Below are 27,859 nucleotides of genomic sequence, written 5' to 3' on the forward strand. Positions count from 1 at the left end.
ATCCCAGCACTGGAGGGAAGGAACTTTTCAAAGGTTGTCATATTTGCAACATCTGTAGTATTGCCCCAGCTGCAGCCCCCAGTAGACAGCTAGAAGGGCAGGTTGGCCATGCTGCCCGGCGCCGGGAGGTAGCCCATCTGGCTGTCCAGAGACACGCTGCGCTGCCGCAGGGGGTGGGACACCATGATGTTCTGCTGGGGCGGGGGGCCCATGAGGGAGCCCTGTGGGGAGAGCATGTGGGGGGGCTGGCTGTAGACCTCGCCCCCCACGCCCCGTTGCTTCATCAGCATGAAATTCTGCTGGGTCATGAGGCCTTGTGGAGGGGACATGACCCCCTGGTGTAGGCCATGGGGTACCATGCCCTGTTGTGGGGGCACACCTGTCCTGCCCAGCAAGGACATCTGTCCGGGGTGGCACATGGACATGTTGAGCCCCCGCTGGACGCCCTGCTGGCCTGGGAGGTTGGGGGGCCGAGATGGGGTCTGCTCTGCCATCATGTTCTGCAGGTTCATGAGATGCAGATTGGGGGGTTGGGCCTTGGGGGGCTGGTTCTCGCTCTTGGGGAAGTACTGGAGGGTGCTGCTTGGCTTCTCAGAGGGGATGATCCTTGACAGGTCGAACTCAGGGATCCCCGTTGGGGTGGGCCGGATCACCTCGCTCAGCTCGGGGTCGTTCAGCACTGAAGCCACCCCAGGGAGCACGCCTGGTGGGTATGCGTCGCCCATGCGCCCAGCCAAGCTTTTGCCCATCAGGTGCTGCTGCGGGGGCATGGGGCCTGGCGGCTGGCTGGGCAGGTCCTCTGGGGGCAGAGGCATGCCCGAAGGGTAGTGCTGCTGCAAGCCAGGCCCCCCGCCCCCACCCCCTGTGGGGGCCATGGCACCATGGGGCTGCTGCAGCCGAGGGGGGAAGGGCATCATCTGGGAGGAGCTGGGCACAGGGCCGCAGGGGGCATTCAGGGAGTCTGGGCCCCCTGGAGCCATTATCATTGAGTTTTGAGGGGGCCCTCCTGTCCCCTGCGCATTGGGGTGCAGTGGAATGTTGGAGCCCAGAGGGGTTGGGGAGGGCAACATGGTAGGTGGGGGCTCATGGGACAGGGGCTGCTGGCCTGGCAGGTTCATGCCCATGGGGCTCTGGGCAGCAGCTGAGTTCAGGTGCATCTGGTTGGGCTGGTTGTTGCTGATCCCTGTGGGGAAAGAGGACAAGGGGGTCAGGAACTGCACACCCAGCTGGGGGAGGGTGCAGAATTCAGTTCTTCCCCACTCACCAGTGAGGTGGTGCCAGGGGTGGGAGATTCCACCACTAGCCTTCTCTGGCTGCAAGGGAAGGGACTGGAGGCATTTAAGTTAGAAATCAAGAGATCAAGTTCTGGCCCAGTTTGTCATGAGCACGTCACTGGGTATTGGAAAGACCACGGCTGGGTTTCACTAAGCGGCTTCAGTGAGTGGGAACAGCACCCGGGGACCTCACACTCCCACACCCAGGGCCCTGTAGAAGCACAGAACAGCCAGCACAACCACAGGGCAGTCCCTGGCCCTGCCCACTCTCCCCATTCCCAGTGCCCACGTCGGCTGTCCTCCCTGGGACCCCTGCCTGTCCTCGAACCTGGCCCGGAGCCCTGCGGTGGTGGTGGTGGGGGTAGCAGGGGCCGGTCGGGCAGCAGCTCGTCGTCTGAGGTGGCGATGGTCTTGATGGCATTGTGGTAGAGCGGGGTGGAGCTGGGCATGGCGTACTTGGACATCTGGGACATCATCAGTGACAGGGGGTTCTGGGAAGGCGTGGGGTCTGGGGAGGAGGTGAATGGTAGGCTGGGGTTCATGAGGCCGCTGGGAGGGTTGGTGGGAGGCGCCGAGGAGCTGCTCCGGGGACCACTAGGCGGGAGGGCACCTACAGAAGTGGGGAGACAGAAAGACAGCAGGGGGTGACTGGGAGGGGAAGAGGAATTTGGCTGCTTACACTGGGGGGTTTAGGAAGAGTCAACTCCTCACATCTACATCGGACTCCTGCAGGCACACCCACGTCCCACTGAACATAGTCCACCCCCCCACCCCCGTTATCACCACAGTCCACCAGTCTTCAAGGGATTCTTGCAGTCTCAGGGACCCAGGCAATTGGAAGATCCCAAGTCCCAAGCAGGACCCCTCAAAATGCCTGGGAGATGAGCCCTGCAAGCAGAGCCACCTGCCTCTGGGCCCCTAGTGCAGATGTCTTTTATAAACCACTGTCCTGCCCCAGCATGAGACCACCTCAGAGACTCCCAATATTGGGATCCACTGCCCACTTGCCTGCCCACCTGACTCACCCTGTTCCATGTTGCCAAGGGTGGAGGAAGAGTTCATGTTGAGAGGCGGCTGCTTATTCTGGGACACCCCAGGGCTGGGCATGGCTGTCTTGGGCGAGGCGACCCAGCCTGGAGAAGGCACCGCCATGGAGGGAGACTTCAGCCTGCTGGGGGAGCCAGTGGGCGAACGGACACTGAGAGAGGAGCTGAGGACCTGGGGCGACTTGAGAGGTCCTGGCGGGTTGGCAGAAGGCAAGGGCACCATCTGTGAGGGAGTCTGGGGTGACTTGAGGTTGGCAGAGGGTGAGGTGACCAGGGGTGAGTGCACCTGGCTAAGCGTGGGCGACTTCAGGTGCCCCATGCCCGGCGAGCCCATCTGATTAATACTGATGGTGAGGTCTGAAGGCCGTCTGCCCAGCCCCCGGTTTGGGGCTGAATGCACGGTCCCGGAAGGATTGGACGCAGGGGTCAGAGGCATGTGGCTGAGCCGAGTGGTGCCCACATTGCCCATGGGCATTGAGCTCTGGTCAGGGCTGAACATGTCTTGGGTATTGCCCATATCCTGGGACATGGCTTGGTAGGGTCCCTGGCCCCCAGAGAATCCCTGCTGGCCCTGGTTGGAAAACTGTGAAGGCATAAGCATCTTCTGCGGGCCACCCATCATGCTACTGCTGTTCTGGGCCCGAACCCGGGCCATCTCCTCAGGACTGAGGCCCTGGGGCCCCATCATGTCCCCAGGGCCCCGCATCTTCTGTGACATCAGCATCTGCTGCTGCGGGGTCATCTGCACATTCAGGTTCATGTTCATGTTCATGTTCACATTCATGTTCATGTTGAGGTTGCCTGGCCCCATGGGTGGGTCCACCTCCCTCAGCCCAGACTGCCCCATGGGGGGACTCAAGAGGCCCCGGCCTCCACCAAACTCCATGCCCATGGGTGTGCCTGCCAGGCCCTCACCACCGGCCATCTGCCCGGGGAACATGGCAGGATCCATCTGCCGGTGTGCCTGTATCATCCGCTCCATTTCCATGCTCTGCCCTATGCCACTGCCTGCCATGCCCAGCGGGCGCTGCATGCTCATCGACCGCTTCTCCAGCAACTGGTGCCGCAACAGCTCCTCACGGACCCGAGGGGTCATGAATCGCTCCGCTTCACCCTGCCCACCTGGGTAGGGTACTGTGTTCTGGGCAAAATTGCTGGGTCCCCCCATAGGGGGCAAGTCTTCGGTCCAGCCCATGCCTGGCCTCACAGGCCTCTGCATGGCATTCATGGGCACCTCCATGGGCATACTCTGGATGCCCCCAAACCCAGGCATGCGTTGCATCTGGTTGCCTGGGAAACGGGGACCGGGGAAGGGAGGTCCACCCCGGAGTTGCATGGGATCTTGGACGTCCATGGGCCCCCGCAGCTGTGCACCCATTCCGGGTGGCCATTGATCCCCAGGCTTGCTGTGGTAGGGAGGGGGAGGCCCCCGCACCATCATGCCCCCCATGCCCATCATGTCCTGCAGCGGGCGGCCCCCATGCAGCCCGATCTGCTCCTCCTTCCGCCGCTTCTCCTCATAGTACTCCTCCTGCAGCTTGCGCCAGGCCACCTGCTCAGGCGTCAGGCTATCCTGGCCCAGCCTCTGCATCATCATGTTCATCTGTTGTCCCATGTCCCCTCCCGCGGGGTGCCCAGGCACTTCATGCTCCAGCGGGGGGCCCCCTAGGCTCTGTGTCTGCGAAATCATGGACTGTAAGGGCTCCTCATACTTCTTCAGCCCGCTGGGAGGGGCCGTGGAGGGTTGCTGGGGGGCAGGAGGGGCTTGTGCTGGTGGGCCCCCCTCACCTGCTCCTCCTGGGGGGCCTTTGAGGAAGGGCTCGGTCTCCCCACTGCGGAGCAGTAGCCGCTCTATGTCCCGCAGTGTCTGAAGGGAACGCTCTCGATGCTCCAACTGCTCTTTGGACAGGCCTTCCGAGCCCACCAGGCTGCGCTGCCCATTTCCTGTTGGGGTAGGCTCCCCCAGCAGGGCAGGGCCAGGGCCACTGCTGGGGTCTCCTCCAGGAGGCAGAGGGTTGCTGGTGGTGGCAGCTGTTGGGGTGTTAGGGTGGGTGCCCCCAGTCCCACCGCCCGTGCTGGCACCTCCCACCGAGTTGGGGGCCAGGTCCTGATTGGTGTCCTCAGGAGGACCCTCTGGGGGCAAAGCAGGCGGGGCACTGCCAGGGGCGGGAGGTGGTGGCGGCGGCAGTGGAGGTGGCTGGGACTGTGGGGTGCCTGCTGACGGTGCGCTGAGGGGTAGCGGTTCAGGGGTAGGTGGCACTTTGGGAGCCTGCAAGGACAAACACAGTGTGAGATAGGTAAGGAGACATCCCGCCCAATCCATTACTCACAGAGGCACCATGCCTGGGCCTGCATGGATACCAGCATGGCACCACACTCACCTGGTCCAGCTTGGCTCGGGGCACGTTCTGCTGGTGGTAGGTGAGGATGGAGTCTGCTCGGCCCTGCAGCACTGCCTCCGCGGCCCTGCATCAGAGGGTCAGGCACAGACGGCTCAGAGAGGTGGGCAGGAAGGAGCCCCCACCCTGACCACCTCATCCTGCCCCCCTGCACCCACTCCCTCAGGACCCCAGGCTGAGGGGTGCTGGGTAGACAGAGGCACTTACGTGTTTGCCAGATGGGTGGTGAAGACATACACGAACTGGGAGGGAGGCTTTCCGGGGACACCCCCGCCCCCACCTCCGGGGGCATCGGGCCGAAGGCCTGGCGGGGGGCCATGTGGGGGGCCTGGTGTGCTGCTCTCGCTGAGGGGCAGTTGGGCAGTTTGGCCGGGACCCAGCTGTGGGGCCGCCATGGCTGGGTCTGCTACATTACAATCTGCACAAGGAGAGAGGAGAGGGAAGGGGGTAAGCACCTTGACGCAGGAAGGGACCCAGCTGGCATGTGCCCCAGGGTGTTCACTGCCCAGAGTGGGGTCACCTGTTGTACATTTCTCATGTTGTCACCAATCTGGCTTCCACATACATGTCCTAGACAACTCTTTACCCATGATGGCAAGAGTGTTGGCCACGTGGAGAGGAGGGAGAGAGAAAATGTGGCCCTTACCAGCAGACCCCCACATGCCTGGCATCCCACTGGATATGTACAGCTGTGAGTCCTACTCAACACATCCCTGGGAGGAACGTGTCTCACACTCCACTTTACAGAGGAGGAAAGGAGCCTCGAAGGGATGAAGTAACTCAAGCAAGGTTACACAGCTAGTTACAGCAGAGCCGGGGACTGAACCCAGGGCAGGGACTTCAAAGCCCTGCTCTCAGCTTGGCTCTTAGCTCTCTCACTACTGTGCGTGTGTGTGTGCGTGTGTGTGTGCGTGCGTGTGTGTGTGCGCGTGCGTGTGTGCGTGCGTGTGTGTGCGTGTGCGCGTGCGCACTCACATACATTGTCCGGTGGCACAGGGGGGAGGGATGAAGAGTGGCACAAACTCATGACTCAAACAACGAATGGCTTTTCTCCCTACCCTACCATGCTGTGATTTTATGAACGAGACACCTCATCCCACTAAGCCTCAGTTTCTTTATGTATAAAATGGAAACACTAACCCCCACCCTACACAGGGCGCAGGTCAAAGAAATATAATTTTAACAGTGAGTTCTGAACTATGTCATAAAGTAAAAAATCTACTTGAAAAACAGTTAGAAAAGGCTGATACACTGGGAACACACCCAGCATAGACCAGCCACTCTCAGCACCAAGAGAAATTTTGTTCCATGGTCACTAACTTGACTCTAAGTCTTTAGCCTAGAAAAGATCCACAATTGGTTACCAATGGGTCTAGGTGAGTGGGTAGACCCTTTCCATGCCAAGAAAAACAAGTCAAAGTGCGTGGCCTGCACTCTCACTTAACAGAAGACAAAGTGCCTGAAGCTGCCTTCCTGCACCAGACCAGCAGCCACCTTGCCACAGCCCTAGCCTTGCACTCCCCCTTGGATAGACCTCCTCGGACAGACCCATTCCATAACAGCCCTGCTCTGGACTCTGTCTCTCCAATTTTACATAGAACAGCAGAGCAGAAGTTTGCAGGGGACTTGAGAGCCAAGCTCAGTGTGTGAGGGCTGCCCTGGGGAGAGGAGGGTGGGCAGCAGTCCCCCTTATCACAGTTTTGCTTTGCGCAGTTACAGTTACCCAAAGTCAACTGTGGTCCGAAAAAATTAAATGGAAAGTTCCAGAAATAAACAATAATTTTTAAATTGTTTTACTTAAATTTATAAATAAGCTTATTTATAATTGCTCTATTTTATTATTGGTTATTGTTAATCTCTTACTCTGCATAATTTATAAATTTAGCTTTATCATAGGTATGTATTTATAGTAAAAAAACACAGTATATACGATTTGGTACTATCCACAATTTCAGGCATCTGCTGGGGGTCTTGGAACGTATCCCCCACATATAAGGAGTGACTGTTATGCTCAGAACACACAACCACTCTCCTGAATACAAGTTATGGGGAGGGAGGTAGTGTATATTTCAATAAGGAACTTTCTAGTACAATGATAACAATAAAAAGTAGCACTATTCTGGGCCGGCCCGTGGCTCACTCGGGAGAGTGTGGTGCTAATAATACCAAGACCACGGGTTCGGATCCCATATAGGGATGGCGGGTTTGCTCACTAGGTGAGCGTGGTGCTGACAACACCAAATCAAGGGTTAAGATCCCCTTACCGGTCATCTTTAAAAAAAAAAAAAGAAGCTAGCACTATTCTGGGCTGGCTGGTTAGCTCCTTTGGTTAGAGCTTGGTACAGATAACACCAAAGTCCAGGGTTCAATCCTGTATCAACTCATTTACTCCTCATACCAGCCCTATGAAGTAAATATTATTTTTATAAAAGAGGAAACCAAGGCCCTTTCCCAAATTTACACAAATAACAAGTAGAGGACCTGGGATGTAAACGAAGGCAGTCTGATGGCAGAGCCCATGCCATCAACGTCTATGTTATACTGCTCCTCCATTAAGAATTCTTCAACAATCTAATGGCAGTATGACTAAAATAGTCACAGTGGTTGCCTTGGGTATGGGATGTTAGCAATTTCTTCTTTGTATTTCCCTGTGTCTTCCAAAGTTTCTACAAAGGTGTAGTTGAATGTTTCAGGAATACATTGGAGGTAGCGGAGGCACCTGTCCCAGGAGGCAGTGAGGGGTTCTGTCACTGAAGGGTTCAGCCAGAGGCTCATGGACCACCAGTCAGTCCCATGGGGAGGGGGAGGAGACCTGGGACCGGATGGCCTTTGAAGTCCCAGCCAGCTGTAGAGGCTTCAGTGTTTGACCCCTGCACCACCTCCACAGACATGGGCCGCTCATTCCTCAACTGTGCTGGCTGTCTCCTCCTCTGCAATAGGAACTATAATAACACCTATCTCACAGGGCTGGTATAAGTATTAAATTAAACAAAGTAGTGAAAGTAAAAATTTTTTAAATTTAAAACATTTAAAGAAGAAAACAAAACAAAACCAAAAAACAAAGTAGCCAACATACTTTTTCCTTTCTTCTTTCTATGGTCCCTGATTTTGAGAAGTTCACAATTGAACATTCTCTGGCTAGTTTCTTTTGCATTAGGTTGTCTCTCCCCCCAAACAGATGAAGGCTTGGAAGGAAGAAAATCAAATAAATGTGTATGGGTTTCCCAAAGGCAGGGGTTTTATCTGGTTCTCCCCCATCACTGATGGAAGGCCTATGAGAGGAGGGGGCATTCACTCCTTGTTCTGGTGACGCACCCTGGGCACTTGCCAGGAGTCAATCAGAGGTTAGGGAAGGGCGCCAGAGACACAGCCAAGTGTCAGCTCACACCCAGGCTTAACAGGGCTTTGTGCAGCAGAGCCAACTGTCCGGCTCCCAAGGAGGCTGTACCTTCACGGCCCTCCCTCCACTGACCAGTAGGTGGCAGCATAGGCCAAGAATTTCATAGGTAAAGGTGTTGGTGCTGTCGCCAGCATACCGGCCACCAATCTAGAATTCACCTGAGTGAACTTCACCCCACTTCAGGTCCCTAGGGAGAGGGGGCCATTGAACATGTAGAAGGCAGGGGCTTGGCTGTCACAGTGCAGGGAGGGACACAGTATGAGAAGTAGGAGAGGAGAAAAGGAGCCTGGACACCTGGCCCTTTCTACTTTGTGCCCAGACTCAGTCCTCTAAAGTCCTAGGTAAGAGGGAGGATCCCTCAGGGCAGTCATCCCCCAGGGGCACCACAGGCCACAGCATCCTGGCATCAATGGGCACTCACTGTGGGTGGCCCCAATGGGCTTGTCATCCTCCTCGCTCTCGGGTCCGGAGCACCATTCGTCCCCGCTGTAGGGCTGCTTCCGTTCCAGCACACAACGCCGCTTACTCCGAGGTGCCACCTCTGCCCAGGCAGGATGGAGGCAGGCAGGGTAAGAGAGAGTGTCCAGAGGACCTGTCCTCCCACACCCAATGTCCCTCCCAGACCCATTCTCCAAGATGCCGCACCACAGAGGGCACTACCCAGGCGATGGGGGGCACTCTGCCAGCCCTTGGCCCCCACCACACCATTTGTTTCTGATTTTTCTCTACAGCCCTGGCTGCCTGTCTCCCCTCCCCACACCCCCAGCACCAAGTACAGCATAATCCCCAACCACAACTGGTTCTAATTAAGGCTGGGGGAGGGAGGGGGAAGCTGCTGCTACTCTTCCAGGCCCCAATGACACCAGGAGACTCCTGGGAGGTGTATGGGTCTGCTCCTCACCCCAGAGCAGCTCCCACTCCCCCTCTGGGCTCTGGTGGGAAAACAGGAGGGAAGTGAGACCAGAAGCCCCATCACTCTGTGTGGCCCCTCCATGGGTGGCACCCTGGTCCACCCTAATCCAGAATGACATGGTTGGTGGGTGTGATGGGGTAAGAGAAAGGTGCCAGTGCATAAATGCTGGAGAGAAGTAGGGGATGAGTATTAAGCAAGGAGGGCAGAGAGATGGTCTCCCAGCAAGTTTTGGCCTTGGGCTGTGGAGTATGCTAGGGTCTTGGGATCAGAAAATGGGGTACCTTTGGCCTCTGAATCCAGGGATGGAGTCCCAGCCTCTCGCTGCTCTCCAGAGTCCACAGACACGCTGCGTTCCCTCTTCACCTTGCCTTTGAGCGAGCTGAAAGGGGGCACCCCTGCCTGGGGGTTCTTCAGACTTGAGTTGCTAGGTGAGATCTGGCTGGCCTTGGCCCCATGATTCCCCGCCCCCACGCCCTTGGAGCCCAGGTTGCAGGTGGGTCCTTGGTTCACATTCTGGTGCTGGGATTGTGCCCCGCCATTCCCTGTCTTGCCATGATTGGTCAATTTATTTTCTGGGTGCATTGGCTTGGCGGGGGCAGGGGGGCAGTGGCCGCGAGGGGACAGCGGCGGGCTCCCTGGAGCTTCTCTCCTCCTGGGGTGGGGTAACCTGGGAGAAGGTAGGAGAGATGTGAAAAGTTAATCTTGCTAGGGGCTATGCATGCCTGGATTTTAATTGTCCCATCTTGCCTCACCTAATGGTGGGGGAGGCTTAACGGCATCTAAGACCACCAGCTATTCCCTACCTCCCTCCATTGGCCCTCAGATGATTGCTGATGTCCTTGTCCTCCTTGGGGAGTGGAGATGGGGCAACCCCCTCCACCCCCCAATTCAAATGTACACTAGGGCCTTGAGTTAGCAGAATCAGCCCACCCCCAGCCCCAACATCTGTTAGAGTGCAAGCTTCTGTGGCAGCACCTCTCCTCTAGCACCTGACCAGCATCCTCTCTCTCTTATAGGGTTTGCTGTCCTCAGACTCCTTCCAAGGTCCCAAACCTCAACTGCCATGTGTCACAACACCAGCAGAGAAGGGCCACAGGACCTGGGGGTCACTGCTCAGGCCCCAGCCCCATTCCCCAGTGGAAAGTGGGTGGGAGCGGGGAAGCACACCAGATAGTGGTGCCCACTGGTCCAGACAGCTCCCCAGAGCCTGAGGGGAAGGCCTGAAGGGTGGGCCGGTAGGGCTGGCAGGCAGGCAGGCAGGAGCAGGAGGAAGGGGGAGGGGCCCTGTGTGTCAGGCAGACGGGAGTGCAGCGTGAAGCCAAGGATTCCTGCAGCCTAGGCTGCGGGCCCTTTAAGCTCCAGCCAGCTCCCCCCGCCGCCTCCCCCTCCCCGGAGACCTATTAATAGCCGCTGGAAAGATCACATCACGGGAGAGGATATTTATCCCCCCTCATTCCACACCAGCTCAGATTTATTTCAGCTCTGCTGTCCTGCTGCTGCCGCCTGGCCCTGTCTGCCGGCTTCTCCTGGAGAGGGGGAGGGGGGCAGGCACCACCCCTTACTGCAGCTCCCACCCCCAGCTAGACTGAGGCCAAGGGGCGCCAGGGGACCCCACAGTAGGTTGGGTGGGGGGGTCTACTCAAACCATTTTCAGAGGGAAGAGCTAGAAGGAACCAGAAGCGGCAGGCATAGCTGGTTACCAGTCCCCTCTGCCCCTTGGGCCCAGGCACTAAGGTTGGCTGAGGCTCCTGCCTGGGGCCAGGTGCCCAAGGGGCTTGACTCTTCAAGCGAGCACAGCTCGGCCCCATCACCACGGGGCCCCTTCCCTTCCCCGCACGCACAGACACACACACACACACACAGACACACACACAAACACACGTCCCGCCCTCCACGACACCCACACACCTTGTCTTGTTAGCCAGGATCCTCATGGCTCCCACACACAGTGGGGCTACGGCCCCTGTGCGTGCCCAGGGCCCAGCCAGGTACTCGGTACTGGAGCACGTACTGCAGCAACAAGCCCCAAAGAGAAAACTCGTGACTTGGGGAGGGGGTATAGGAGGGGGAGGGGAGAAGGGAGGACCCAACAGCCCTGGGACTAGGGAACTGGATGGGGTAGGGTGGGACTGGAAAGGGAGGTCAACGAGATGGGGTCTCTCGATCCTGGAGGCCAGTCCTATCCCCATCCTTCCCAGACCTTGCCCTCAGGGAGCTTGCAGTCTCCAGCAAGCACCCCCTCCCCCACGGGCTGCAGAGACAGAATTCACTGAAAGGCTAGTTGCAAAGGTGCCGCGTCGGGAGCGTGGGGCGGCTCTGAGGTCTGCTCTGCCCCCCCGGGGGGACTCCGGCTCCCAGACACGCCCCTCGCGCAGGGTGGGGAACCCCTCACACCCCGCCCCCAGCGCTGCACCCTGCCCCGGGGCGCTCCAGCCGCCAGGGGGCCAGGGGTGGGGGCCATGCCCCGCCCCGTCCCTTCCCCAGCTGGAGGCCTAGCCCGTGCCCATCCCAGCAGGCCCGGGCGGGCAGCGCGAGGCCTGGCGGGGCCCCGGGGCTGCAGCTGGGCTCTTCTGGAGACCAGTAACGCTGGCTCAGATTCCTCCCCGACCGCAAGAATGCAGGAGCCTCCCCTCCCCCCCCCCCCCCCCCCGCCCTGCACCCCCCCCCCCCCCGCCCCCTTCGGCAGAGCCCGAGCGGAGGGGCCGAGCGAGGAGCGGGCGAGCGACAGAGCCAGCGAGGCAGCGGGCAAGGGAGCGGCAGGCGGACAGGGCTGCAGCGTGCTTCCCCAGGCCCCGCGCGCGCGGACAGACACACGGACACGTCCCGCCAGGGCTGGGCGCGCGCCGGCCGAGCAGGGGCTTAGAGCCCCACAGCACCCGGGCTCTGACTCACACACTCGCAGCTCACACGTGGACAGGGAGACAAAGACACGCACGGAGCCCAGGAAACTAGAAGCGCGCTCACGCGCAACCCGCGGAGGTGTGCCGGAGGCGAGGGAGCGTTGGCCCAAGCGGGAGCCACCGAAACAGCCTGGGCCACGCGCAGACCCCGGGGCTGCCAGGGGCTGTCAACTAGCTCTCCGACTCATTGAACAGATGAAAAGACTGAGGTCTGGCCGCAAGGGAGCCATGGAAAGTTGAGCCTGGTTGTCACAAAGAAACACACACAGAGGACCGTAGGATACACCCTCAGACTTACGCCTCAACTAACCGCCCCCTGCCCTGCGTACCCCTCCCCCTCCCCATCCCGCAAGCAGCGACCCCTGTGAAAGGTGGGGGAGGGAAGGGGAGGAGTCTCAGGCCCAGGAGCTTTGTCCCGGTGACAGACCCAGCCAGACACCGGTGCACACTCCTGCGGCTCCCTGCAGGGTTCCTGAAGACTGGGCTGGGACCTAGACGTGAGGGGGCCCCACGTGCCACCCTGTGGGAGTCTAACTCTAATTTAACCCCGGGGCACATTGGCCTTCCCCACTCCCGCTCTGTCTCTGCAGAGGAAGGCTCCTCAGAGGAATGTTCCAAAGTCCAGGGCCTGGCTGGGAAGCAACCTGCCACCCCTATCTCCTGCAACACAAGGGACGAGCCGAGGCTAGAGTCCCTGGAGACACCTGGACTTAGGGGCAGGCCTATGACTGACATACATCTCAGGCTCTCACCTTCACCACCTCGTTGATTCTCAAAACTATCTATCCCATTCCACAATGGGGAAACTGAGGCGGGAAAGGAAGTGATGTGCCCTTGGGTCATGTGACCAGTATGTGGCAGTGTCAGGGCCCCCATTCAGGACTGTGGTGTCCCCTTGGAGCCATAACTGCTCATCTGAGCCTACACTAGATAGGTGGGCTTCTCACATTCCACCCACCATGCCCAGTCCCTTGGGGGTAAGCAAGGGGAAGGAGCAAGGGCCACCCACTACCTCCTGTGTTTACAATCCTAAAAATTGGGGACCTATAGCAGTGTGGGGAGGGGCTGTTAGAAAATTAGTCCTCTCCAGTGGCCCCAGTCAGGGCAAGACTCCTCCCCAGAAAAATCTTAGAGTGGCCCTCCCCCCTAGGACTCCACCCCCTTGCTACCACCCAGCCGCAGGGCGAGCTGAGTCAAGCTTGGATGAGTCAGGACTTTCCCATCTCACACCTCCCCATTTTGCCCCTCAGGAGTCTGCCCCAGCTCCCAAAGACCCCTCCTCCTCTACACACTCACAGTCCCAGAAGACACCCGGAAGGCTTGGCAATGGAAGGCAGAAGGGCTGATTACTGGCAGGTGCAGCTTTTAAACAATGGGTGAAGGGGGCTTTAGCCAGGGCAGGAGCCCCTGAGATGAGAGAAAGGAAAAGGATGGAGCTCTGGGAACACATTGCTATAGCTCCCTCTTAGGGGAAGGGTGGGGAGAGGTGACATGTGCTCACAAACAGGGAGCAGGTACAAGTCACCTGAGTAAACGGCCAGGAGCATACCCAGGAGAATGTGACCAGAGGCAGCTGAGACAAAGAGCCTGAGATCATTTGCCCCCTGTGTAACATGGGGGTGGGGAGCCAGCAGTCCAAGAGTTAAAGTGGGCCTGACCCCAGGAACTGTGAGAGGAAGACAAGGAAGGCTCAGCATACCCAGAGCCTTCAGGTGTGACATACCAGCTGTGCTCAACACAGAACTGCCATGGGAACGGCAGACATCCATACACCCAACAGCAACCTGCCTGTTTCCAGTGGCCCCCATGTTGGAGCCTCTGCTTGGTTTACCAGCCAACCCACCAGTCTCATTACTCAGCTCAAAACCATGTTAAGCAGGCAGTGAGGAAATGCTTTGGAGGGTCCATGCTCTCACACGCGGTGAGCAGACACCTTTAGAGAGGAATATGTGCTGCTAGGACCCTCTGTGACGGGTGAAAGGACAGGGTCCTTCTGGGGGCAATGGGAGTGAGATGCAGCAAGACAACAAGTTCCCAAGTCCCCTTCCTCCTGAGTATCAAGATTCCTTGAAGGGGTCGGCCTGTGGCTCACTTGGGAGAGTGTGGTGCTGATAACACCAAGGCCACGGGTTCAGATCCCTATATGGGGATAGCCGGTTAGCTCACTTGGGAGAACGTGGTGCTGACAACACCAAGTCAAGGGTTAAGATCCCCTTACCAGTCATCTTTTAAAAAAAAAAAAAAAATAGACTCCTTGGTCTTAGGTCTCCTCTACCACTCAGGTCACTTCCTCTTCCTGAAGTGGTGACTCAGCTGGGTGGGAGGTCAAGGATTCATAGCCCAGCAGGAAATCTGCTCAAGGACCAAGGTGTTACTCTGGGACCCTCTATGTGGGGACTTCCAGGATAGGGGGGCCTTCCCCTGCCCTGGCTTCCTAGCAGCTCTCCCCACTTCTCCCCACCCCCAGTCAAAGGAGACCATGCAAATCAACCAATTTTGCTTGGGAGGTTTTGCCTGGGAGTTTCCAGCCCCACCCCACCTGCAACCCCAGGGTAATGTCAGGCAACCCCACCCTGCAGGGCCATGGAAACTCCTGGTCTCAGACCTTTCTAGTCTGGGATCTTTGAACAGGGTGCTTGGGGGGAAGTGGGGGAGGTTGTTCCTGCCCATTCTGGTCCACTGTCACTTCTGGAGCCTGCAGGGATAAGTGGCATTGCCTGGATGGGCCTGAGGTCACCTCACTTCTCTTGGCTCCTTCAGGCATTGCCAGTGTGGCCAGACCTCGGGAAGCAATCATGCTCTGGCAGTGGGATGCCCCCAAAGACTACTGCCCAATCCCTGGCTGCTCCCTCCCACAGTAGGGAGGGGTGGGGAGGGGGTGGGGGGCATAAGGAAACAAGACAGGGCAGGAAGCCCAGGCAGGCGGCGGGCACTCTAGGCCAGGCACAAACAGCCAACACAGGAAACCACAGCCCACCCCCGCCCACCCCACCCGCCCAAGGCTCTGGGAGAGGAGTGCCAAAAGCCTGGTACCCCAACAGAGGCAAGGGCCAGGGGTTAGCCTAGGCAAGGGACACACGAGAAGCTCTCCAGTCCGCTCTCTGCCCCAGACCCTACCTGGGGAGGGGGAGAGGAAGCCAGGCTGGCAGGGATGGAGCTGCCTCTTTAAATCCACCGAAATCCTGAGCTAGGCCCAACCCAGCTCTGGTTTCACAGGAAGGAAAGGAGCTCAGGAGCCAGTAGGGCAGGCAGTGGTGGCTGGAATTAGCCCCACCGGCCCAAATATATCTGGTCTCCGCCTGCTACCCCACTGGCACTTCCTGCCCCCTGGCACCTGCACCAGGGTGGGGGTGGGAGAGGGTCCAGGTGCTACTCCCTACCCTGTGGGAGACCCAGATCTCAGGAGGTGACCTGTTGCTGGGTACACGTGGGTAGAAGGTGACTTCCCAAGCCTGGATTACCAAAACAGCAAGAGATGGGCAAGGCTGCTCCCTGTGAGCCTTCACCTGGCCTCAGTTCTCCAAGGGGTTAATCTGGCCCCTATTTAGGGGGGTAGGGGTGGCTGAGAGGAACCTCCTCCAAACTGCCTGGCTGCTGGGAACAATGGGGCTATTGTGGGAGGAGTAGAGAGCGGGCAGACTACTGGCACAGCCAGCGCACCACGGGGTGGACCTCACCCAGTGCCTGCCGCTCTGCTCTCCCCCAGGTACTGCCAGAGGCAGACATCCTCCCAGCCCCTCACCTCGCCTGCCTGGCCCCAGCACTTGGCACCAACCTGGAGGGCCCTCAAGCTCTGCCCACATTGACATCCAGACTGCAGTGACCCTCCAGGAAGCAGGGGCATGTGGGCCAGGACGGGTGGGGGTGGGGGATGAGACAGGATGTGTGCCTGTGATCCTCCTGCAGGGCAGACAGGAAGGCCAAATGGGGTTTCTGGTGTCACTCCTGGCACCCTCAGGCAAGAAGGGCTTAGGGGATTGAGAGAGCAGGGACAGGCAGGGTCCCATGTGCCCAGGCCTCCTTTCCCATACCCATTCTATCAGTCTGCTCCCTGAGGAGGTCCCATGACATCACCCTCTGGGGTTGGGACCCTGGCAGGCCATGTGGTGCAGTGAAGTGAAAACGAGGTTTGCAGTCATGCACACAGGGCACCAATCACACCCTGCCCCTTCTGAGCTACGGGACTTTGTCCATCCCTTTGTCCCTCTAAACCTCAAACTGTCTAACAGAGTGCCTAAGACATACCAGCCCTCAACAAACTGCCTCTGGCAAGACGTCCCCTTCTTTACCTCCTGCCATGGGGTCCAAATATGTGGACATTTGGTAAAGGTAGGCATTGTCCAGAGAGCAGTCCTTTGAGATCTAAGTGACAGGCCCATGAGCTTCATATTGTGGAACCACGTACAAAGACTTGGCTCTTCCTGCCCTCTTCGCAGAAGCCAGCTCCCTCTGCCAGCACACCCCTGAGCATCTCTGCGCTTTCCGACACACTCAAACCTGGAACATGAACCTAGAGAGAGTGTCTGTCCACTCTTAGCCTCAGGTCCATTTTTCAAAACCCCAGGATGCAAGTGAAGGGGGATTCCTTTCAACTGTGGCCAGCATCATCTCTGCCAGGCACTCGTCTCCCTGCCTGACCCCTTGGCAGTCACCCTGCAGTGTTTGGGCTGGGAGGAAGGTCGAGCCTACCCTCTTGCCATGGACCTCTTTAAAGCATGGAGGGTCTGGGAGAGAAAGAACAATCAACATGCAGTTCTGGAAATAGGGGGCTCGGGAGAAGACCTATTCTCTTCTCAACTTGAGAGGGTTGGGCTGGCCAGTTAGCACACTAGGAGAGAGTGGTGCTGATAACACCAAGGTCAAGGATTCGGATGCCTTTACCAGTCAGCTGCCAAAAAAACTAGAGAGGGCTGTATTTCTCAGGGTGGCCCCACAAGACCCCAAAGGGTTAACAAGGCCCTAAAAATAACCTGCTCCCAGCAGGACCCGCTGATTCGAACCCTCTAGCCATCTGTTCCCATTTTCTCCTGTTCACATTGGAACATCTGAAACCAGCCCCAGAGCCCCAGCCCAATCCCAAAAATAGCCCCAGCCTGCCCAAGGAACAGGCCCAGGGGCTGGGCACAGGAGGCATGGCCAACCCAGCAGTAAGGCATGGCCCAGGCAGACTCTGAGCCCTCACCCCCCAGGCCTACCTCCCTTAGGTGTTCCCTCTGGTCCCAGAAGGAGGTAGTAAACAGAGCTAGGGGTTCAGGCCCATCCCTCTTGGTATCAGGCCAGAGAGGGCACCTGCTAGCCAAGCCTCAGACCCAGGAACCCTGGTATCCCAGGTACTTCTGCCACATCTTAATCCCCAGAAGATTCCAACCATCTGTCTGCATAGTTCCCCTCACTGTGGGCACCCCATCCCTGCCACCCACTCCTGGGCTCCTCACCCAGAAGTTCCCAAACCTAAGCCCTTCTGCCATCCCACTTCCATCCCAGGGTCTTCAGGAACACTGGCCACCTAGTATCCCTCAGCATTCTCCCCTGCCCCAGAGCAGACAGGGCTAAGGGAGAACTTTTTCCAGTACTGACCACACTCACCCATGCAGCCCAGAGTGGGTGTCCTCTGGACACCATGGGTGCTGGTATGACCCTGCTCCCCTTCTGGGCTTGCAGATGCCCCTCCCTGCCCACCTGTGTCCAGCAGGTGCCAGGCATGTCCATCTGGGCTTCTCTATACATCACAGGCCAGGCACCACCACTCCCTGACTCAGGGAAAATGCCCAGGCAGGGTACAGGGACTCAGGGGACCCTGGGCCCTTAGGCAGGCCTAATAGCTGCCACCCATGTCTCAGCTCCATACTGCCTCTTTCCTTCCCAAGGAAGATCCCTGACCCCTAAGCCAGGAAGGAGAGGAGGTGGCCACTTAAGCAATCAAAGGACCAAGGACGGAATGTCTTGTTCAGCCTGGTGAAAGAACAGAGCAGCAGGGGATGGGATGGTGGGAGGGTGCTGAAGCTGAACTGAGCAAACAGCCTGGGGGAGGGAGGCTCAGCCTGAGAAGTGCTGGGAGATAGGGAGGGAGACTCATCCTAAGCTCTCAGGCCCTTCTCCAGGCCCATGGCTATTTGGCAAACTTGCAATCAAGATGCCAGCCTATACCAACAGTGGGGAAACTGAGGCAGCAAGCAGGTGGATCTTCCCACTTGGGAGAGCATGGTGCTGGTAACACCAAGGTCAAGGGCTTGAATCCCCTTTCTGGGCAACTACCAGGAAAAAAAAAAAAAAAAAAAAAAAAGGGTGGGTCTGGGAAGGGTATTAGAATCTAGGAGTCTGGGCCGGCCCGTGGCTCACTCGGGAGAGTGTGGTGCTGATAACACCAAGGCCACGGGTTCAGATCCCATATAGGGATGGCCGGTTGCTCACTGGGTGAGCGTGGTGCTGACAACACCAAGTCAAGGGTTAAGATCCCCTTACCGGTCATCTTTTAAAAAAAAAAAAAAAAAATCTAGGAGTCTAAAGTGGTTGAAAGGCTGACTCTCCCCCACCCCACACTCCCTTCCTCTCTATAAACTCTTCCCCCATAAAGCCCTTGGGAAGGTCAAAAGTTCCTGTGAAGAGCTCTGATTAACAATAATGTGGAGGCACCAAGGTCACGGGTTTGGATCCCTGTAGAGGCCAGCTGCCAAAAACAATAATAATAACGAGGAGGAGGAGGATCTCTAACATTTACTGAGCATTTACTCTGTAATTTCAATAGTCCTAAATGCTTCACATGCATAATTTAATCCTCAGAAGAACTCTATAAGAAAGTATTTTTATTATCCCCACTTCACAGATAAGAAAAGGGAGGTGAAGGGAAGTGAAGTAACTTACCTAAGGTGCCCAGCCCGTAATTAGAAGAATTAGGATTTGAACCCAGACACTCCCGCAATTGGGTTCTGAGCCATTTCACAATACGCATTCACCCTGGTATCAGTCCTCTGAGCCATGACACAGGAATGGGCACCCAGGCCTCGCTCACTCATCCACACACCCTCCCTCTGCACCTGATGTGTACAGGTCCTGCACTAGAGGCCACAGTTCCTGCCCAGGGAAAAGATCAAAGAGGCAGCACCGCTCCTCACCCCCTCAGCACAGGTGCCCAGCCTGGCCTGAGCTCAGACAGAGCAAAGTTCTTGGGCCTCCCCCAGTCCCGCCCACCCCCAATCCGTTACATCCTCACCCATACTCGTTCCTAATGGTCAGACGAGAGTGCAAGGTAAGTTACCAGGACAACAGCACAGAGCCCCTGCAGAAAGATGCTGCACAGGCTAGTGAGGAGTCTGCTGCCCCTCCCATGCCCCAGGAATAGGTCAAAGGTCAAGTGGACTCACCAGTGAGGGGTGGAGTCCAAGCCCTGCCCCCCCACCTGTTCACCCACACCTGTCCACTGCTCCCCACTTTTTTCATTGCCTGAGTTGGAAGCAAGACTACTTCCTCCCATCCCAGAGGGGTAGGGGAGTGGGGGGATTAGTTAGAAGCCCCTCCCTCCTGAGGACAGTCTAGGAGAAGCACTTCCTCCCTGTTCCCAGCTATTTCCAGCTTTCCCTAGTCAAACCAGGAGCCCACAGGAGTGTTTGTTGTGAATTCAGAGAGTTGTTGCTAAGTAAGGAAGGAGGGGGCTGGCGGGAGGGAGAGAGGCTCTGTGTGTGTGTGTGTGTGTGTGTGTGTGTGTGTGTGTGTGTGTGTGTGTGTGTGTGTGTGTGTGTGTGTGTGTGTGTGTGTGTGTGTGTGTGTGTGTGTGTGTGTGTGTGTGTGTGTGTGTGTGTGTGCGTGTGCGCGCGCGCGTTTGTGCGCATGTGTGCGTGCTGCGCCTAGGGGGCAGGGGCAGAAACCACACTACAGTGGCTGGTGGCCACCCTTGGCTTTGACTCAGCCAGTCGAAGCCAAAGCCAGCAAGGAGGAGCAAGGACTTGGAAGGACCAAGCAATCGTACCTTGCTCTCTAGGGTGACTGTGCTGAATCTCCCCACCTCCAACCCACCCTGGGGAAAAGATACAGCTCAGAAAAGGGCTGGAACTTTCACTGGAGTCCAGCTTTAACCCTTCGCGTCCCAGCCCCACCCCCCACTCCACACTCCCTTCTAGGTCCCAAGGCTATTTGCCCACTAGGAGCCAGAGGACACCTCCCTCCTCTGGAGGGAGGGAAATAAAAGGAGAAGTGGGGGCACAAAGCCAGGAGGAGGGAGCCCAAAAGACAAAAAGCCAAGCAGAAGCCTAAGCCAGGATGATGCGGCCGCTGCAGACAGATCTGGAGGCTGGGAAGCACATACACAAGCACACGGACTTCTCACCTCAGGAGTAATGTGGGTCGGGCTCAGGCTGAAGGGTGTGGTCTGGGATGGGGGCTCCCTGTGGAGAAAGGGTCAGGGCTAGAGGCCCCCTGGCCAGCAATCTGTGCCCCTGCTCCTCCCATCACCCAGCCCCACCCCCAACACACACACCACATAAACATGTGCACACATACACACAGCCTGCAGCTCCAGGAAGTCTCTGAGCTACTCAGACACCAGTCACCCCCTTCTCCCCAGGACTTCTGTGGAGTGGCTGGGAGCCAGGCTGACCCAGCTGCACCCCCACCACCACTCCCCCTCCCTATCCTGGAAGCAGGAAAGGCGAAGACCTTAGAGGCACTGGAAGACCTTGGAGCTCCCTCAGCACTAGGTCCCCACAGAGGAAAAAGACTCCCACGACCTGGTCTGAGAATCTGGGGGTGGGGATGGGGAGGCCTGAGACCCCGGCTTCCAGAGCCAGCCACCCCCAGGTTATCCTATGTCAGGGAAAAGAATAGCTATGGGTCCCATGTCCCTGTGTGGTCTCCTTGGCTACAATCCCAGTCCCCTGAAGACACAAAGTCCTAGGGACCTGGTCTGGTTGGGAGGGCCTGGAGTGAGGGAATTTGGTTTAGCAGTTCAGTAGGAGGGGGCTGGGTGAAGCTCCCACAGCAGGCGGGAGGGAGGCTGGTGGCTGGGCTGAGTTTGTACTGGGGGGTCAAAGGGGAGTTCTTTTCCGAAGAATTCTGGGAGAGACGCCAACTAGAGCAAGCTGCTAACCACCCCTCCCTCTCTCACTGCGCTGGGTGGGGGGGTGTCCCTGCCAACCAGACTTAACCCTCTCGAGCAGCCTGTGTTGCTCCAGGCCCAGGACGCAGGTTGTTGGGGAAGAGAGCTCCGGCAGGTCTAGGGTGCGAGCAGCATAGGGCGTCTACCAGAATGAGGCTAATACCACATGGCCCCAACTGGCACGACCCTGCCCTACTGCCACCTGAGTGACTTTTCTGGGCTCATCTCCTGAAGGTGTCTGCTGTGACGTGTGTGTGCGTGTCTCAGACAGAGATTGAGAAACAAGCTGAAAATTCCTGGCCAAGCCCCTCCCCTGCTGTGTCCCCGAGCACTGTACCAACCTGTGTCTTTACCCCCCCTTTCCTCCCTCTGTGCCCTGGGACCAGAGGCCTGGGGTGGGAGGTGGTAAAAGGGACAGCTTATCATTATGCCCACCTCCTGCTGCTGTCTCCACAGGCTCTTAATTCATACAAATAGCCCCTGCCCTAGCCTTCTTCTTCCCCACTGATTCGCCACAAGTGCTTCTGGAGAAAAGCATTCAACTATAGTTGGGATCCCAAGATGAGAAACTGAGTCATAGCAAGGTATCAGGAGTTCCAGTGCCTGCATCCCATGCCAACATAACTCCATTATCACCACTTTTGTTCTGGCCAAAAAAAACACCCTAGGAGTCTCCCCTCCTGTAGAACACTGTCTAATTTCAGTAGGAGGGAATGAGATTCGACATCAGGAAGGACTTCCCAGGATCAGGGCTACAGTGGCTGCTGGCACTACCCCAAATGCCTGGATTCCAGGCCCCTCTGTCTTCTGCTCAGGCTAGAAATATGAGTGTCTTGTCCTGTTTTGCTATTTGCCCCTAGCTAGAGAAGTCAACTTTTCTTTTTTTTAAAAGATGACCGGTAAGGGGATCTTAACCCTTGACTTGGTGTTGTCAGCACCACGCTCTCCCAGTGAGCCAACTGGCCATCCCTATATGGGATCCGAACCCGTGGCCTTGGTGTTATCAGCACCGCACTCTCCTGAGTGAGCCACAGGCTGGCCTGAAGTCAACTTTTCTGAACCTTAAATTTGCCACCAAACTCTCAGGTCCCATGTGACTGGCTGTTCCTTAACCCCAATTAAGCAGGTGATCCCAGGGGTGGAGAGTTAACTCCCTTTCCCCAGCCCTTTCCCTTACAGCATGGGGCCTCCTATAATAGACACCACTGTATCATCAGGACAAAAAGAGGGCGGACTGGTGGTGTGGGGACCCCTCCTCAAGGGGCTAGGTGTCCATGCGGGGCAGAGAGAGAGAACCCAGCCCTCAGGGACAATTTATCCCAGAGTATCCCCATTCCACCACTCTCTCCAAAGACCACAGAACTACCAGAAGCCTTGGCCCCACTCCAGGAAACCTCCCTATCAAAGGGCAGAGGATTCCATGTCCCAGGGAGCTGTGGGGAGACCTGTGACTACACACCCAGACATGTTCCCAGGGAGGAGGAGAGAGGCAGGAGAGAAGCAAAGCACACGTGTGTGTATGCATAGGCACATACACACATCAAAGAGACACACCCCCAGAACACACTACTCACATACCCCCAGACACATGCAACCGAGAGATAAACAGACACAACTCCCAAAGACACACATCCAAGACATCTCCTAAAAATAACCCCAAACTCTGCCAAGAGTGGCCCCTATAAGACCTATATAAGACCTATAGGGACTCCCATATTCATAGAGACAGCCCAGGAGAGCTCAGGAAACACACGACACCGACCAATCACACAGAACCACCGACAGAAGATACACCCACACTGGGACACACACATAGACACATGCACAAAGTAGTACGTGGCCATGCACACAAACTCAAACACACAACCTTGCAATGCACAGTGTGAAGTCAGATTAAAGGACAATGTTCTGCCGTGCTAGTGGGGATGGGGGAGCCGGAGGGGGGTGGAGAAGTACTCAGGGATTTCAAAACAATTCTGGTTTCGAAATGCTGGAAATGCTGGATTCAGGGCCATTCCCAGCAGAGGCTGGGGGGGGGGGGTGGAGAGTGAGGGGGAGGGGCAGACAGGCCAGCCCAGGGCTACCAACCCATTGGAGGGGGAGAGGGGTATGATAGAGGGAGTCCCAGCCCCTGGGGAAGGGGGCCTAGAAAGAGACACCAAGGTTAGGAGGGGCAGGAGGCCCAAGGCCAAGCAGGGAGGGCCTGGGCTGCTGGAACAGGGGCAAAGAAGGAGAGGCCTTTAGCTTTTGCCACTGACAGAAGAAGTGAGAAGGCAGGGGGAGGGCCGAGAACATGGTGGAAACTGCCTGTGTACCTTCGCCAACTCATAGGCAGTGGTGACCAACTTCTACCCTCCAGAGTGGCACCCTGGCTCCCCTTCCCTACTGGCCAGCAGAGCCCCAAGGTAGGCCAAAAGCTAAGGGGTCAGAGTGGGTAGGGAACAGCAAAGACCTGCAGGAGTCTGGCTCTTCCACAGGATCCAGGATGCCCCATACTCAGGGCAGGTTGGGGGGCATCCCCCTGAGAACCCAAGGGTTCCCTCCCCTCCACAGGGAGGGGGGCCCCTCAGGGAGACTGAGGCAGTGCCACATATGCCCAGCACCCAGGAAGTCACCCCTCCCATGGCAGCCAGAATGCCCTACTGCCCCTCCCCCACCCTCCAGGGAAAGTCTGCAGAGCTCTCTGAGGGAGGGAGGGGAGGTCAGGCCAGGCTGGGGGTGGGGCTCTGGAGGCCTGGCCCTGGCACCCGGCAGAGGAAATTCCAGGCTGCCTTCTAGGCCGCCCATCCAAGTGACATGCAGCTGCCCAGGAGCTCCAGTGCTGTGGTCTTATTCAACCACCCCCTCCACTCCGTCTGTAGCCACCCAGCCCTCCAGGTGGCTCCAGCCCCAGCTCTGGGAGTTGGAGGACGGGACTTAGCAACTCCCAGGGAGAACTTAGCACCCCCAGTATGCGGTCCTCAGACCTGGCAGGAGCTCCCACCAGCTCCATCCTGACCCCTCTTGCCAGTCAGAGCCTCGCTTCCCCAGATCCCTGGGGTAGCCTCCACAATGTGACTATGGGTGGGCAACTGTCAGGGCTGGCAGGCAGGGGCACAGATGCCAAGCTACAGCAGCCAGGCGCTCAACAGGTTGAGCCAGTCCCTGGAACAGCCGGCCCCACCCCAGGGAGAGCGGGCCTGGCAGAGGCTCCCTGCCCGCGGCACCCAGCCTGTACCCGCTTGGCTCCCACGGCTGCCCACTTTCCCACGGTGCCATCCCCCCTCTGCCCCCCCCAGGTCAGCACCTGGGCAGTGCCTAGGGCTCTGGTACAAGGAAGGAAGGGATGCCATTTCCCTGTCACCGCTAGGTGCCCAGGCTCTTGCAATACCTCACTATCCTCAACCAAGGAGTAAACATGTCAATAGGGCAACAAGAATCCCAAAGAGCCCTCCACCTCCTTGTGAGCCTCTTCTGATCCTGCGAAGACTGGACACTCAGACACCTTGGCTTCCTGGAGCTGCCCCAGGGTGCTAGGACAGAACTTCAGCCTGTGGTACCAGAGGCAATGTGGGGGTGCCCCCAGCTCCTCCTCTTAGACTCCCTGGAGGAGAAGCTGCAGAGCTGGGTGACTATGACTCCATCCACTCCTGCCAGAGCTGTTGTTGCCTGCAACCCTGGTCCTTTCCTCCAACCCTACTCCTGGGCTCCATGGAGCCCCATCCCAGCCACTCCCCCCACAGGCAGGCAGGCTCCCTTTGCTCGGCATTTCCTTTAATCTAAAGCAGGTGCCAGGCATTCCAGCCCTTGCTGAATCTACACTGCCACCGGCTAGGCTTCTGCCCAGAAGACTACTGCTCTGCCTGGTCATGGAAGTTGAGCCCCCAACCCAGGGCTCCTGCTTAACCCAGGTACCAGGTATCAGGAGGCAGGGACTAGCTAAGTGGAGTCATGGATGCCCAATGCAGATTCAACAAAAAAGATCACTAGGTCCCATATTGGTACTGATACACTAGCCCCTCATTTCTGCAGATCACCAATCCTTCTCTGGGACCCTGTAATATCTTCCTTCTCCCTGACTCCCCATCCTAGCAATTAGAGACTCATTCTGAGCCTCCATATGGGCCTCCAGGACCCATCTCCAGCCATTCCCACTGCTACCCCAGGCACAAAAGCCACTCTGGATCCAAGATTATAGGATTCTACAATTCACCAGCATCCCTCCCAACATGACCCCACCCTACCCCAATCAGGAGCAATACGGGTAAGCAGAGAACCCCTAGAGGGAGATAGCCAGCAGGCTGACCTTCCGGGCCTGGTTCTCCAAAGCCAAGGAAGCAGATCACCTGGGGGACTTAGTGCCTTCCTTCCTGGCACCAGACCCCCATTCTCCCTCACTGCCCCCCACCTTCCTTGCTATTCTCACCCTGTCCTGAGGCTTCCATCAGCAGGGCCTCAGAGCTGACACCAGGAAGACCAGGCTTGAGCATGCTCTTCCCCTGGGGCCACGATATCGTGGTCCTGACCCAGAGAAGGCAGCCATGCCTGTGCTGGGGGGCAGTATGGGAGCCAGACAGTTCCTGCCGGAAAGAAGTGACTGCTCCCTGGAGAGGCTGAGGAGAAGGGGAGAACAAGGGAAGTAGAAGCCCACCCACCCCAGAGGTCTCATTCAGAGCTGCTCAGAAGCATCAGTAGGGTTATAGCAGATAGAGTGCAAAGACAGCTTTCCTAGGTAAGACAGTAAACCAAGGCAGGGAGGGAAGGCAAAAGATCAAGGGGACCTGGGAGCCCCATTCCCAGGCTCAATCACTTGCCCAGCTCACCTCCCTCAGAGCAACAATTTTCCTCCCTGCAGCAGAGGTCCCCCCAGACACAGACACAGACGCAGACAGACAGAAGAAGGAGGGAGTGTCAGAAAAACCCGGAAGGAAGGAAGCTGGACAGACAGACAGAAGCTGATCCTGGCTTCACTGCTCCAGAGAGACATCCTCCTGACTCCCAGACTTTGAGGGACATTCTCCTTCTCAGCCCCCAAGAGGGAGAAGGGGAGAGTACACCTCACTCTCTGAAACAAAATTCCAGCAGCCCTGGGATAGGACATATCCCAGCCAAGCAAGAAGCTTAAGCCTCACTTTTCTCCCACACATTCTTTTCCCAAGAGCTCTTTTGGACCAAGGCAGCGGCCACCTCCCCACAGCAGTGTAGGGACACCTCCAAGGAACTGTGTGACTGCCCCACCCTCCCAGCCAAGCCCACACCACTCAGAATCCTTGGCAAGGGAGGTTCCAGTAACAACCCCTGCTGCTCATAGGCAGTGCCTAGGGGCAGAAGGTGAGCCCCAGCTGTCCCCAGTGTTAACCCACCTCCTTCTGGAGACTCTCATTAGCCACAGCAGGAGTGCCGGGGTGCTGAGACCCACAGGGTTGGTAAGCCTGGGAGGGGGACTACATCTCCCAGAAGCCCCCAGGGCAGGGTTCGCTGCTCCAGCTGGCCCAAGGCCGGCCTTGTTCTCTGCGCTAGGGTGGCAGGGTCCCCTGGCTGCCCCTAAGCCCCCCCCTCCACTGTACTCTGGGGCTGCCAACCTGATTGGGGGCTTAAGAGTAGCCTCCACTGACCCTGGGGGTGTCCCCCAGCCCTTAAACAGCCTGGGGGTGCGTGCCAAAGGGCAAGAGACAATCAGACTGTGATCCCAGTCCCCAATTCAAACAGGATCTCCCTCCTCGCGCCTCTGCTGGGTTGGCATGACTTTCGCCCTCGCTCCCAGCTCACCCCTCACCTCAAGCGGGTCGGGGTCCTCACGCCAGGTCGGAGCTGGACGCCATGACCAGGTCAGGGTCGGTGGGTGAATGGGGGGTCCTCCTGCTCGCCAGTTGGAGGTGCGGAGGGGGCAGGCAGGCGGTGATCTTTTGATCCTGGACGCCTTGATCTCAATACCAGCCTGGCCCGGGAGAGGGTATCCGGGGATCGCTGGGCGCCTGGGTTCCTGCCTCCCAACCGCGGAGCATGATCGTGGGCGCCGGGCAGCTGCGGGAGAGCGCGCACACCAGCCCGGGCCGGGGCTCGGGGCTGGGGTCTCGGCCCCGAACCTCACGGCTCCGGCTCCTGTTCCTCCTCCCTTCCTTCCTTCCTTCCTTCCTCTTTCCTTCCTTCCTTCCTTCCTTTGCCTCCTCCTTTCACTTTCCCCGAGGCCCGCGGGGACGGCGGGCGCGGGGCGGGGAGGGGGCTGTCTGGGCGCTTATTGTTGGTCGGACGCCGAGGGTCCGGGTCGTAGCTCCCGGGCAGCGCGGCGCCGGGGGACCCAGGCGTGCGGGCGTCCAGCCGGCTGGCTCCGGGCGGCGGCGGTGGTGCAGCGGCCCCGGGTCCGGGGCATGTCCGGCCACTGGCTCCGCCGCGCGCCGCCGCCTCCCTGGGCTCCCTTGAGCTGCCGGAGCCTCGCTCGCCCCTCCGCTCGGCTCCTCTCCCCAGCCTGAATAAGCATCGGGGCTCTTTGGCTGCCTCCTTCTGCCTTCATACCAGAGCCCGGAGAGGCCCCTGTCAAAATAAGAGCTCCCCCATCTCGCTCGCCTCCTCGCCCAACCCGGCTCCAGCCTCCCAGTGGTCTGACTCGGTAAGGCGCCCGGGCGGCTAGCGGGAGGCAGGTTGGCCCGGGGCTGGAGAGGGGGGCCTCTCCCCTTCTCTCCTCCCCATTCCTGAGCACTGGGGAGGAGACGCACCAACAACATCCCAGGCTAGGGAGAGGTTTGACAAACGTACCCTCCTATATGCATTGATTGGAAGGAGTGGAAGTTGCCTGGACACACACACACACACACACACACACACACACACACACACACACACGCAACACTGGGTCCCCTTTT

At 58.0% G+C, this 27,859-nt stretch overlaps 1 protein-coding gene across 5 annotated transcripts; it reads right to left on the reverse strand.

Moving 5' to 3' along the window:
- Positions 1–27,435, reverse strand: BCL9L (BCL9 like). Of its 5 annotated transcripts, none has more exons than XM_063095380.1 (10): positions 26,776–27,435; positions 20,253–20,310; positions 10,941–11,042; positions 9,314–9,699; positions 8,541–8,660; positions 4,927–5,137; positions 4,702–4,786; positions 2,300–4,589; positions 1,603–1,884; positions 1–1,183 (listed from the first exon to the last, which is right to left on the reverse strand). In XM_063095380.1, exons 3-10 carry the CDS (start codon positions 10,964–10,966, stop codon positions 90–92), a joined length of 4,494 nt encoding a protein of 1,497 aa, XP_062951450.1. In that variant the 5' UTR covers positions 10,967–11,042; positions 20,253–20,310; positions 26,776–27,435; the 3' UTR covers positions 1–89. The 5 variants fall into 5 exon arrangements, with proteins under 5 accessions (XP_062951450.1, XP_062951452.1, XP_062951453.1 ...); XM_063095382.1 differs by lacking the exon at positions 26,776–27,435 and adding an exon at positions 25,426–25,493; XM_063095383.1 differs by lacking the exon at positions 20,253–20,310.
- Between the last annotated feature and the right edge of the window lie 424 nt (positions 27,436–27,859).

Source organism: Cynocephalus volans, chromosome 4 (assembly GCF_027409185.1).
Source record: "Cynocephalus volans isolate mCynVol1 chromosome 4, mCynVol1.pri, whole genome shotgun sequence".
NCBI lineage: Eukaryota > Metazoa > Chordata > Mammalia > Dermoptera > Cynocephalidae > Cynocephalus > Cynocephalus volans.